The sequence below is a fragment of the Polistes fuscatus genome, unplaced genomic scaffold, assembly GCF_010416935.1.
Source record: "Polistes fuscatus isolate 324 unplaced genomic scaffold, CU_Pfus_HIC Scaffold8, whole genome shotgun sequence".
In the NCBI taxonomy this organism is placed as follows: Eukaryota; Metazoa; Arthropoda; class Insecta; order Hymenoptera; family Vespidae; genus Polistes; species Polistes fuscatus.
The window spans coordinates 3865353-3879208 of NW_025113162.1; the positions used below are offsets into that span (position 1 = coordinate 3865353).

Sequence of the window (13856 nt, forward strand, 5' to 3'; positions counted from 1 at the left end):
AATATGCATATTTATATGTGTGTATGTATACGCGTGGATGACTTAAACATACATCGAGCGAACTTCCTCAACATCTTCCAAATGGACTTTTAAATTTTTTCTTTGAAAACTAGGACGAAAGTCGAGAAAAGAAATAATTGAAAGCAATTTGTCTCGAGCTTTCTATTTTCTTTGATTTCTGTGAACTAAATGATCTCGCTCGTGCAATATAAGGTATAACTGAGTTATTTTTAACTAACTCCAAGCATTAAATTTAAATCTTATATGATAATATCTAATATAAAATAAAAATGAAAAGATTGAATTTTACTTAATACTTCACGAATCTATCATATTTTCTATAAACCTAAACTTTCACGATGCGACATTGTTTCGTTGGGAAAAGGGTAAAAGCCCTGTTTTCGTTATAAAATAAAGAAGGAAACCGTTTATGCAACCACGCAGAAGTAGTTGGATTAAAGAATAAAGACAGGATGCTTTAATAAGTTATATCGTGACATGAATATAACTTTCTTCAAGACACTTGCTTCAGTAACTAGCAAATTATTTTTTAAAGTGTCATCTGATACCACATACTTACATATTCATGAATACTCTAAAAACAGACTTTATGTAGAGGTTACGATGCAATGGAAGAGACAAATAACAACGGGTTACATAGAAAATAATAACAAAAAGAAAAGAAAGAGGAAGAGAAGAAAATGCATTTTTGCGTAAAAGCTTTTCTAAATATATCTTTCGTTTGTTCTATTTAAACTCGCGGAAAATATAAATTAAACCGTAGATATAATAGGGATCGCTTGAAATTTGAAATCATCGTGCTTGGATGTAAATAAAATTATTTTCCATAGAATAATTCAATGAAGTAGAATATTTGTGAATGAGACACGTTTTAATGTTCGAAAACAAATGAAAACATTTATGGTAATACTTACGTAAAAGTCCAATCAATTTTTATCTTCCGCGTTTTCAGATCGTCCATCGTTTAAAATCATTGATGTACATTCACCCGGTTTTGCGATCTCGGCAAAGTCAAAAGCATTGAATAATTTCTGGATCTTGTAGAGGCAAAGCCTGCAGTATACGCATTTCCCCAACGTACCGTACGCTTCGCTGTCGTCCGTATAAACCGTGTACAAGTACGAGTCTCTCGTGTACAAGTACACATATCTACGTACGAATTCTACCCCTTCTCTCCCTTGACTCTCCTTCTCCTTCAAACTCTCTTCGCAAGGAAAACCAAGCTCGTATTCGGATATAACAATGAAACCGACGGAGTAACTCCCAAGATAACGTTCTCCGAATAATTTATATCGATGGAATTAAGTTTAAATATTTCATGGTTCGACTAATCTCTCGGGTACCACGACAGTTTATATATGAAAGGAACATTCGTAACGAAGCGACCGAAATCATGTTTCTATATATTTTTTTATCTCCGTTTGACTTTTTGAGAAAAACATACTGACCATACATGATAACATAATACGATAGAGCAAATATGTCTGCTTGGAAATATAAAGGTATCAAAAGTAACACTTTCATCGTACCACGACTCTAACTATTAGAGATTCACTGGCATCATTTTTCTTTTAATTTCTTTGCGGTAATAAGTACGCGCTATAAAAGGCTTAAATGTAACATTTTTAAATGGATCTTGTAAAATGATACGTACATATATTATATATACTTTATGACGAAGTTAAAGAAACACCTGTAGTGTTGGTTAACGAAATGTAGCCATTCATATATTTTAATTAATTTAAATGAATTGCTATAACTACTATAATAGTAAATAAATAAAAATAGGCAAATAATTCAGTGACATATTTAACGATACGTTAGTGTAGGATGATTTTAATATTTTAGCTTGCAATAAATAAACAATAAATTATCTTACGTTCGAAATATAAAGATAATCAAGAAGTAATTGCTTGTCTTATTAATTTATCTACCAACTCTTTCTCACGTAAATGTCGTTGTTGCAAAGAATCCAAATAAGAATCTTCGAAATGATCGGAAGAATTTAGATTGATGGAACGTTTCACTGATTTGTCCTGTTTCTTGCTCTTCCTCGATGAATTTGGCGTGCTCTTTTTCGATATCAGGATTTTAGTAGAACGATTTAAATGATTTTTCCTCTCGACATTATCATTACTTTCGTTTACCGTCTTCTCCGTAATCGATGAATTTGTATGGATCTAAGAAAAGTAAAGAAAAAGGAACAATCTATATAAAATTCACGATTTTTCTTTGACTTGAACATTCTATCGTGAATTCAAGCGGGTAATTTCACAATGAAATCTCGTACAGAAGATCAAGCAAAGCCGTGCAAATCCAAAGGAAGAAAAGGGAAAAGGAGAGAAAAAAACGCTCGACTTACCTTCAGATCGGTATCCCGATGCTTCAAAGAAGGTAGAAAACATTTTCGAGGCGCGATGCGTCGCGACTGTGAACACAAAGAAAATCAGTGTTTCGCGGTATCCAGAAAAGAAGAATAGAACGAGAACTGAGAACTTATATAGAAGAAAAAGATCCTGAAAATCGAAACGATTCTTTAAAGTCGAATTTCTTTATCCTCTTTTAGTTGTATCCTTCGATAAGATACGATCGAATGGTAACAACTTTGTGTGAAGATCATTCGATCATCGGCTACAAATCGCCTTACCTTTGTCTTTCTCTTTGTAAATCTTGGCAAAGAAGAGGAAAGGTCGATGTATGAAATCGATTTCACGCTAGGTACGTGATGCATCCAAATCCATCTTGGAAATCGTATCGATGATGCGAACTCTAAACGCGTCTTCTCCAACGCGTATATATAATATATATATATATAAATTGTTAAATAGAAAGGATGCCTCTAGTACTGTGCACAGTAGCTTCCGAAAGGTCAAATATACGTAAAATCAAATTCCAGTGTCCTACGTCACTACAAGCATAGATCCTACCCCCTATTCGTGAATATAGATACGTATGTAGTGCTCGGCCAGATTCTATACTAGAAACGAGCAACCCTTAGCACTTCTATCCCTTCTGCTCTCAAACCCCGTCTCCTCATTGCTCGTGGTTCCTGTGGCTCGCGTCGTTCGCTTTGTGCTTATAATTGGATTCACGTTCGAGTGGCATTGCTTAAACCAACACCATCTATGCCAATTTCGAATTATATACTGATGCAGGGACGTCTTTCACATGAATTTAACGTTTCAGAATGATGCTTTCTTGTCCTTTGTCGAACAAAGGCTATACTAGAATTAATTGTGCTCGGTTTACTCTAATAAATGATCTTCTAGGAATCGACTGGTTTCTGCATATGACATTCTATTATAATTATTATGATACCAATTAGAATTAAAAGAGTCAATTATAATTTCTTAATTTTTTACATTTCATGTTTCACCTCTTAAAAATGTCTATCTAATTGGCGTACTCATTGTATAAATAAAGCTAAAAAGATTTAATCAAAGGTTCGTTATTTTCTAAACAAAAGAATTCATTATAATTATAAATAAAACATTATAAAATTAACGAAATTTGTAACTTTTCATTTTTATGATTACGTTTCTGTCATATCTATCAAACATTTTATATGATTAACGTGTACATCGTCTACTTCCTGAAATCATTAAAATCCTTCATAAGCGTATTACCAAGGGAATTAACAAAATTTTACAGCGTAAAAATAATTAGTTCCCCTATCCAGCGACAAACGTGAAATACCGGTATTAAATAAATATTCTGTTAATCAGTTGGCATCGTGGTTCTTGAAATTCTCACGTATTATTGTATCGTTTCATGATACAATAATACACATAATACATAAAAAATGGTTTATTAGGAACCATTGAAAATAAAATGAATAAAATATCAAAATCTTATTAATACGAATTATTTTTCATGATTAAAAATATAAATGAGGCAAATAATAAAAGATACTTGGCGTTGTTAACATAAAATAATTATTAATGTGCGTAATTAATATTGTTAATAAATCTTTTGCATAACGTTATACCAAGACTCAACTATGGTCTATATTACGTGTAAAACGAACCAGTCCTCGTTCAACGTGGCTCCTTGCATTCACTAATTGGCAATTAAATATCGACCACAATGTAACTGAACAACGCTAGTGTCAATTTACCTATTCGCACCTCGCTCGGCGGTAACATCCGTTACGTTTGTTAAATTCTTTTTTTTTTTTAACTCCTTTTTCACTTATTTCTTTCATCGGACACCTTCTCTCTCTCTACTTTTATTCTAGTGAACATTCGATGCGAGTGCTTTTTTTTTACGTTGAATCGTTACACCTTCCTGCTAATTACAAGCCACACTTAGAGAGAAGAGAGAAAGAGAAAGAGAGAGAGAGGAAAAAAATATCACTCGGCAATTCGAAATTGCACATCGAAAAAGAAAAATTTTGAAGCATTTGACCATTAACCTTATCGATTGTTCTCCAGCTTATTTGGCATAAATTGATACATTCTTTTCATATATCTTAAAATTTTTTTTTCTTTCAATACGAAGATATAAATAAATTCGCGTTATAGTACTTTTTTAAACAAGACGGTATAGTTACTACGAATAATTATTATAATATTATATTATAAAATTATAATTAAAAAAAAAAAGCAATCTTAAAAATCTAGTATCTATCTCATTCTAATATCATATATTCTATGCGCCATATATATATGAAGTATCCATTTGTTAAAAAGAAGTATACGAAGTATATGAAACTCAAAGCATTACCGTAGGAAAGCACGAATTCGTCGTACTAACTGGTAGGTTGTTGCATATCGGTGCATTCGTACCTTGAATCTCTGTGCTGTGTGAAGTATCTGCTGGCGGTTACGTTCACTAACCGAGTCTCCGTATGACCTCCGCCGCATCAGCCACTCTCTCTGCAACAACAAACAAGCCCTAAAGCTACCCAGTCCTCAAACCAAACTTTCAAACTAAACACATGGGGTGAATCTATCTCTGTCTTTCTTTTGCCTCCCTTACCTCAGCCCATCTTTCCAAAGCCATCCAAAGGCTTTATTTACTTTTTACGGAAGTTTCACGGAGAGGAAATATACGTCGTTGGTAGGTAGTACCTTACGTGTACTGGTATATATATTTATGTATATATGCACAAACATATGTACTCTATGCCAAAGTGTATCTTTTTATATGTATATCTACACTCGTCTACGGATGCAATTGTTATTGTTGTTGTTGCTCAAGAGTTATAACTTACTCGCAAAGATATTTTGGCTTTTCTTCCAACGCGAAAGTATTCGTTCAACTGGATAAACTCAAGCGTTTTCTACGACATCGAATACACACATTCACGGTTCTACTAACATTTTGTTTTAAAATACATCAATTATTTATCAATGATTTATAGAGATAATATATATGTAGAATTCCCTCTTTCTAGTCGCTCTTCCGAAAGAATATCTGACGAACAAAAAATAGGAATTCCGATAATGTTGATGATAAGTTCTTTGTGGAAGGAAACATAACGATATATATATATAAATGATTATTTTCTATCGTAGTTAGAAAAAATCGTCGAGACTTTGACAACTATTCGTTTTCGACAAAAGTTTTCATGAGGAAAAAAACTTCTGATACCAATTTATATGGTGATCATCGGTGATAGCATCGTTGCGAAAGAATTTAAATATTCCCAAGAGAAAGGGAACGATCCTCCCTTAGACGAAAGCGCAGAGCTTAAAGGGTTTTAAAGGAGTGCCGAGGGTCGATCGATTCGGCTGCACAGAAAATCGTCAAGGTATCCGAAGGTGCTTACCGGCTTGAATCCGACACAAAGTAGATTATGCAAATGTCCCGTCGAACGAGAGAAATGCGAAGGAAACGAGAGGACGAGAGAATATGTGGAAGGTGTGAAAGAGAAAGGAAGAATGGTAAAAGGATATATAGATAAAGATAAAGATAAAGAAAGAGAGAAAGAGAAAAAGTGAGAATAGGTTATCTAGTTGAGAAAAGGTTTGCTGGAGTGTGCCGAACGTAGTGCACGAGGTCGTTCTTAAAAGTTAAATGAGCCGACGGTCGAACGAACCACCCTTGCTACCCTTTAACCCCTTCACTTCGTGATCTTTCTATTTTTTTCCCACTGAATCTCTATATTTTTTTCTTATCTCTCTCTCTCACTTACTACACACAACTAACACACATCGGGATAATTAACTTTAAGAATAGCAAAAATATTCTTAACATATAATATTTATAATATCTCTCCATCTCTACGTCTATTTCTCTATCTCTAAAATAAGTACATCAAAATTAGAGACCAACCGTGTCAAACCACTTATCCTCTATCAAAAATTATTTATGCTTAATATTTGATCTATATTTTTTATCGATGCGCGCAAATTCGCTAAAAGTCAATTTATTCTCTTACATTAGATCTTAAACTTATCTATTTTTACTTATCCTTTTTTCTATTTCTCAATTCTTCTGTTTACTCGATAATTCTATATAATGATAAGTTAACTTATATGCTTATGAAAAATAATGCATATAAAAGCTACACAAATTTATTATTAATATCTTTGACCTATCCAATTATGATAAACTAATAAACGATATATTTATGAAATCGAAATTTTTTGCATGTGTCCAAAATTTTTCAAACATAAATGTTGTAAACTTATTTTAATATTTAAGCCGATTTGTGTTATAAAATTTTTATTCACCTTTTATGGAGGTTCCGTAAAAGGGTAATAAAAACAACCATAAAATTTATTTGGTTTATTGCTTTTTTCCGAACATTTAAATGTTTAAAAGTATAGTTATACATTTGTTATTCAATTCTTGGAATTAGAGAATGATACAAATAGTTACTTATGTCACAAACAAAACACGAGAAATGTCTGTATACATATTCAAGAATTTTTCGAGAAAACAGTTAAAAAGTGAAAGAGGAAAAGAAGATTTCTGACATATTGAATGCAACATTGTACTCGTATTTGGCAAGGGAGTATGAAATCTTAATTTCCAATCCGCTAAAATTGTTTTTGCAGTCCTAGCTAACGCTATTTCCTTTTCTCTCTTGCCATACCTATGTCCTAAAGTCGCACACTGACGTACAAAAGAAAATACTATAACCATGCACGTAGTTGGAAGTAAGAAAATCCAAGATACGAGTTTCAGTAAACCTACTTTTGCCTCGCTTCGTGCCTGCGAATCTGAAAAATTTACGAAACTTTCTACGCGCTAGGAGTATTCTTTTCAAAGGGTCCATAACATTTACAGTATCTTCTATTATGAGAAGACGATAAGCGTATTCTTCTTGAGTATTCGTTTTAAGATAAATATATTTCCTCTCTCACCCTTCCTTATATTTCTTTGATAAATCAATAAATAATAATAACAATAAAAATAATAATAATAATACATTTCAATCATCTTTCTACGATTGAATATACAATTATATTTCCATCCTTAAACTTGTTACAAATGATGCTGTAGAAAAGATAAAAAACAAAACTAAAGTACAGTACCTTTTGTAGAGAATTAACTATGATAACAATCTCTATTTCCAAGACTTGATTTAAAACGAATTTACGTAGACTTCTTCTCTCCTATATTCGAGTGAGGACTTCTTCTTGAGCGAACCCCGGAAACATCAGGATTCAATTCCGCGAGTATACTATATTCTACTACTATACTTGGACTTTTGAGAAGAAAGTAGTACACAAGAGAAGAAAGAAAGTGAGAGAAAGAGAAAGAGAGAATACTATAGTAAGACAGGTGGTAGGAAACAGCCGCATCTTTATTAGATTGAACTTACGGAGCCATGCGACAACCTAACTCGCTTTACGTCTTCCGTGAAATTGTAAACTGTGACGGGTCGACGAAACAGCAAAGTTTCTTCGACTCTGCTTTCTTAGCTACGTTCGAACTTGTTGGCAGCTTAACTTTCGAGAAGGAAGCAATGAAACGGAACCGTGAGACCCATCCGTTGAAGTACCGAATGCTTCTAACTCGGCCTGATTACCCTTCAACGTGAGTAGCCGAACGAGAAGATATATCTATTCGCTTGGTTTAGGAGAACATCGTTGAGTCAAACTACTATGCCAATCTCAATACCGCAAACTATTTCGGATATTTAAAGGAATGTTAATATTCTCGATTAACTAATTATAAGATCCTTACGAAAATGAAGTGGAGTTAAGTAAAATTCTAATTTAATAATTTAATTACACCTTACCTTTATATATAAACATAAATATACTACGTTTCATGTGCGCGCGTGTGTGTGTGTGTGATAAATATAAGGGAACGAACTATTCGACTCGGATTTTATTGAACAATATAAAATCTGTTTAGAGAAAAGATAAGCAAATAATTCCGAGTGGTCTTTCTTTCCTCGACTAGTTTAGCTAGTTTAGTTTAATTACGGTACAATTACTTTGAATAACTCCATTATTTGTTTATAATATATGCAAGATAAATATTAAATCAAAAGAAGATCAAAGAAAAAAGATACCTTAGCCAATATCTCTTCCTTGTCCGGTCCAAGAGAGCGATCAGGTTTTGGTATAGGTAAACTTCGATAATCTTCGATGGTATATGGTTTATAAGTAGGCTTTTTGACCAATCTACTTTCGGAAAGGGTGCTTTTGAAGGGCGTTCGTATTCTAGTAAAATTATCTGAACTCTTTGGTGAATCCATAGAGACGCAAAGAGGACGCAAGGTCTCACAGGATCTGATGGTTTGAGGCAACCGCGTCGCGGAACGCTCGATGAGACGTTGGTAGAAGCTGAGTTCGCTTTGATCGTCCCTTGAGGAACCAGAAAAGGAGATACGACCACCTCCTTCTTCCTCCATTCCTCCTACTACGAGTTTCTCGCGTAGACTGTCTGCGTAAATCGACAGGTTCGATCCCTCCGGAGATCGAATAACACGTTTGTAACGCGGCAAACCTGAAATCGAGAAAAACAGTGAGATACTTCGTTCAACCTACCACCGTCTTCGTCCTCTTAAAATCGACACGTGTAATGTTTCAAACGTTTGAGATATTACAAGCGTAAGTGTAAAATCATGTGTACGAAATCAAATCTAATATTTCCCAGGATAGACGTTGATAAATATAAAATAGAATCGATAAAAACATCTTTCAAAATATCTTTTGACATATTTTCAACATAAATCCGATAGACACCCTTCCACTTTTCAAAATCTCATCTCAATGTGATTTTATCCACGCGTTTACTTAAACTTACGGACATTTGTCTCATCCAAATTAGTTCCGCACGCCTAACTCAATGCCTTTGGACTACATCGAGCTTCCAAAGTGCTCCTACCTCCATATTTAATGGCGCCATTTCTCTTCGTGAAATATTATCGTGTAGGTATCCGCGTGCTCATAATATTAAGAAGAGATTACAACAGGAGAGAAAAAGAGGATGGGATCCATCTCGAAGCGACGAGATTACCCTCTCTTTCCTCTTTCCACTTTCTCTCTCCTTTTCTCTTTTCTCCAGCCATTTTTACAAACTTTACGATCGAGAAAGACGACGTCTAATCAAGAACAAAGAATACACTTTTTCCGACAAAACGCTTTCTTTATCCCTCCTCACTTGTTCTGTAGGAGCTTTCGTAAAAAGCCAAGACTTTACGTTTGTAAAGGGAATGAACAAACTATAACCGTTACCGAGCTAAAATAAATGTAAGTGGATTCTCTCTCAGTCTCTCTCTCTCTCTATCTCTCTCTGGAAAAACAACTAAATCAGAATTTTATTATGTAGAAAAGGCGAGTGCCAGAATTGCTCGTGGTAAATTCAAATGAAAGGACCGAATGTAATTGTATACGTTACGGTAAATTTAACAGCTTCATCATCTAAGTCCCATGAAAACAAGGTATAACAAATCCAGCAAAATAAAATATAAAAAAAAGGAATTGTTTTAAAAAGAATGATCGTTATTAAGTAAATTTTGATTAAAATACAGATTAAAAGTAACTAACTCAACCTATGTCGATAAACTTCCAGATAAGATACTTCGGACTTTTTGAAGGTCTGCACATCTGACGTTGATAACACGTTGGCTAACTTTCTATGAGCCTTCACGGTCATCTCGGTAGTAGCTTTCTCATCCTCGATGCTTTCGACATGGAAACTGCATTTCGTAGAAGAAGAAGAAGGTGTAGTCTTTGAGAAAAATCCCATGGGTTTTCCTGAGAGACGATCATCCTCCTTTTTCTCCGGCCTTCTTTCATTCGCGTTCTTCTTTCTTCCTTCGTTACGATTTGCGCTCTTGTGCCTCTCCTTCCTCTTCACTTCCGCCTCTTCTATTTCTTTCCTTCTTGTCGTCGTCGTCGTCGTCGTCGTCGTCGTCGTCGAGAATTCTAACCGTCGGGACGCTTTTGCAAGTTTTCCTTTAGCAATTATCGCATTCCTACCACTGAGAGTGTTCGGTTTCCTGTCGTGACTACAGTTCTGCACGGTTTCATTAGATCCTTCGCCGTCTGAAAATATTTTCTTTCTTTTCTTTTCCCTTCCTTTCCCTTCCCTTTTCTTGTATTAAAGTAAAAAAAATTTTCTATTGAAGACTTCTATTCAATCGAAGATTTCCTTTTGCTTTATCAACGACATCGCTTATTACATACCTCTTTCTTTTTCCAACTGATTTCAACGACAACAACATGATAATGTTCAAGCTTGAGCTATAAGCTTAAACCTTGCCATGTCTATTGGTGTACGTAAAAATTCAATAGGAATTTCTTTTAATATTAATGAGAAAATTAATATTTTATCGAAGATAATAAAAAGCAGGATAATTCTTACTATTTATTGAAGACGATAATTGCGTAACGTGTTTCAAATAAAAAGGAGAATGATTTTGTGATTTTACTGATGTCTCTTCTTTCCGCTTTTGGTTAATTACAATATTATTTCTATTGGATGTATCATCAATGTTTAAATTACGATTTATGTTTTCCAAAGAATCAGCGGAATATATTGACATCGCAAGAACAATTCTTATTCATTGTTCATAATATAGCAATTATAAAATAATTAATTACAATTAAAGAATATAAGAAATGTTTGCTATCGATTTACCTATAAATTGGTACTACAATATATTCATAGATATTATATATATTAACGCTTTTATATTTAATAATTAATACGTGTTTTGTTTTATTTAACGCATTTGTACAAATACCATTTTGCTTTAAAATTGTTTACAATCATGTCAGACTTTTATTTAGTATTAAAAAACCTAATGATAATTAAGAATTACCCTAAAACACTATAGACGATTTCAAAAATGAAAAACTTATAAATTCCACTATGTACATCCCGTCTTTAAAATACGTACTATACTATCTAAATGTTTTATTTTAATTTCAATTTAAAATATTTGAAATCTTTACAAATATAAATTATTAAAGTTAACAGTAAATATTATTAATTAAATAAATTATAATAATATATATTATATTATTACTTAATATTATTAAATTTGCATTTGATAAAGTATTTTGAATCAATCAATTTTGTTTCCATTTTTTGATTAATAAGGTACATAATTATTAAATGTAAGACTTTTTCTATTTTCAATTCAATTTAATTAATATTAAACAAAATGTATATATACTAGTGATTTTATTTCTAATTGTGTCCAACTTACAGTTGGTAACACTGACTTTCAAATGTGCGATTAAAGATACGTAAACACGTGAATTGGTACAACGTCAATAAATAGTTTGTGTTTAGTGAAGTGTTTTCGATCAATTAATTTTGTTTCAATTTTTTTATTGATGAAATTGAATAATTATTAAACATGAGTAAGACTAATAAAAACAAGAAAAAAGTTTCTACAAAGGTAATATATTTAGAGGTTATAACTATCAGAAACAAATTATTAAATAAGAAATGTTACATATGATTAATATATTATTTTTGCAGAAAGAAAAAAAGAAAAATACTTTCGTACCCAAATCTAATTTAACTACTATTAAAAAGAAAAAAAAGTTAAGAAGTATCGATGACATGAAAAAAAGAAATAATACACCTATTCATAAAAATATTACAGTAAAAAAAGAAGCTATTAATAATAGTAAACCTAAAATAAGAAAAAGGAAAAAAAAACAAAAAAAACCGCAACAAAATAATGGAAATAATCAAACCAAAGGATTAAAAAGAAAAGGTGCAATAAAGAAAAAATATAATAATCCTCCATATGAAATTCAAAAACCAAAGAAGATAGAAGAAAATACAGTTAATGATGAAACAAGCACCAAAGCTGAGGAAGAATTCGACATGGACCAATTTGTACAAAAAACGAACGATGAATTGTTAAGGTCTTTTGATAAGGAAACTAAGAAGCATCTTACATTAAGACAAAGGATGAAGGAATTACTGAAACCATCAAGATTTAGATTTATGAATGAAGTTCTAAACAATAATACTAGTACACAATCTAAAAAATTATTTCAGGAAGACCCTAAATCTTTTATAAACTATCATGAGACCTATAAGCTACAAATTGAGGGCTGGGCCTTAAATCCTTTAGATATCATAATTGATTCGATTAAAAAGATGTAAGTCCATCTTTTGTTTATTTTATTCATAAGATTAATATTAACTTTTTCAATATTATCAGTGAAAGTCACCCACTATTCGATGCCCATTGCGTTCCACTGGTGACTACAATCACCCATTGATATTTTGCATTCGTTTTTAATTTTTTTTAATGCATTACATTTTAATATCCGATTCATTATCTACTTTGCAATAAAATATTTGCATTATATATATTGCCTATGTAGTAAAAATTTATTTGCTATATGAATGTCTATATAGTGAAAGCATATTTATGAACAACATAGCTCTATCGCAAGAATTTTAATAGAGAGTATAAATTATATAAGAATATATTTTATGATTATAGGCCTAAAAATTATATAATTGCTGATTTTGGATGTGGAAATGCAACACTTGCTGCATCAATTCCGCAAACGACACATTCATTTGATTTTGTTTCTATGAATGACAAAGTAATAGCTTGCGACATGGCTCATACACCGCTTTTAACAAGCAGCGTAAACGTTGTTGTGTTCTGCTTGTCTTTAATGGGATCAAATCTATCTGAATATATACTCGAAGCAAATAGAGTTCTTAAAAAGGAGTAAGTAACACTTACATATTAAATATTATAACTTATGTGATACGATTACATATATATATATACATATATACATATACATATGGAAAATTGTTATTTTTGTTCCAGTGGTATTTTGAAAATTGCTGAAGTTGAAAGTCGATTTGATAATATTGATGAGTTTATTAAATTATTAAAGATTTATGGTTTCTCTAATACTTGGAAGGACTTATCCAAGGATTTATTTTACTTCTTAGATTTTAAAAAGATCAAAGATATTACTACTAATAATAAAAGAAATAAACTGCCCAAAATTACTTTAAAATCATGTTTGTACAAAAAGCGTTAAATAAATATAATATGACTATATATAAACATTGTTTTCTAAGAACAAATATTAATTCAATAAAAATTTCTCTTCCACTCTTATTTATTTTACTATAATACAGATATTTTTTTAAAATATCAAAATACTAGTAACATGAAGATTTGTTCCATAAACTAACATTGTTCAATGTTTACTTTTCTTGGAGTAATACATTTAACACGAAATGGATAGTTAATGTATGTGCCGGCTTAAACAAAGTACTTATTTTACAGTACATTGTTCTGTACGACACAATTCATAAGTTAATATTAAATACAAATTATTTAAAAATATATAAAATAATTTATCTTGACTCAATGAACAAATATAAATAATTTTCGTAACTATAAAATAATTCATTATAAT

The 13856-nt window shown here is 31.9% G+C and overlaps 2 protein-coding genes across 2 annotated transcripts; one reads left to right on the forward strand and one right to left on the reverse strand.

Annotated features, from left to right (window-relative positions):
- Positions 1-1829: 1829 nt before the first annotated feature.
- Positions 1830-10179, reverse strand: LOC122524947. Its single transcript, XM_043647467.1, has 5 exons — positions 10012-10179; positions 8498-8971; positions 4809-4898; positions 2384-2449; positions 1830-2201 (listed from the first exon to the last, which is right to left on the reverse strand). The coding sequence occupies exons 1-5, from the start codon at positions 10177-10179 to the stop codon at positions 1920-1922; spliced, it is 1080 nt and encodes a 359-aa protein (XP_043503402.1). The 3' UTR covers positions 1830-1919.
- Positions 10180-12124: 1945 nt separating this feature from the next.
- LOC122524584 (ribosomal RNA-processing protein 8) lies at positions 12125-13472 on the forward strand. The gene is made up of 3 exons (XM_043646896.1): positions 12125-12560; positions 12911-13147; positions 13253-13472. The coding sequence occupies exons 1-3, from the start codon at positions 12280-12282 to the stop codon at positions 13470-13472; spliced, it is 738 nt and encodes a 245-aa protein (XP_043502831.1). The 5' UTR covers positions 12125-12279.
- Positions 13473-13856: the final 384 nt, after the last annotated feature.

Excerpts from the sequence above, each read along its gene's own strand:
- LOC122524947 (XM_043647467.1), bottom strand. The coding sequence starts at position 10,179 with ATGGGATTTTTCTCAAAGACTACACCTTCTTCTTCTTCTACGAAATGC. Across the intron at positions 8,972-10,011 it reads AGACCTTCAAAAAGTCCGAA|GTTGAACGAAGTATCTCACT; the intron begins GTATCTTATCTG and ends AGACGGTGGTAG. Across the intron at positions 2,202-2,383 it reads ATCGGGATACCGATCTGAAG|ATCCATACAAATTCATCGAT; the intron begins GTAAGTCGAGCG and ends TACTTTTCTTAG.
- LOC122524584 (XM_043646896.1), top strand. The coding sequence starts at position 12,280 with ATGGACCAATTTGTACAAAAAACGAACGATGAATTGTTAAGGTCTTTT. Across the intron at positions 12,561-12,910 it reads ATTGATTCGATTAAAAAGAT|GCCTAAAAATTATATAATTG; the intron begins GTAAGTCCATCT and ends TTATGATTATAG. Across the intron at positions 13,148-13,252 it reads AATAGAGTTCTTAAAAAGGA|TGGTATTTTGAAAATTGCTG; the intron begins GTAAGTAACACT and ends TTTTTGTTCCAG.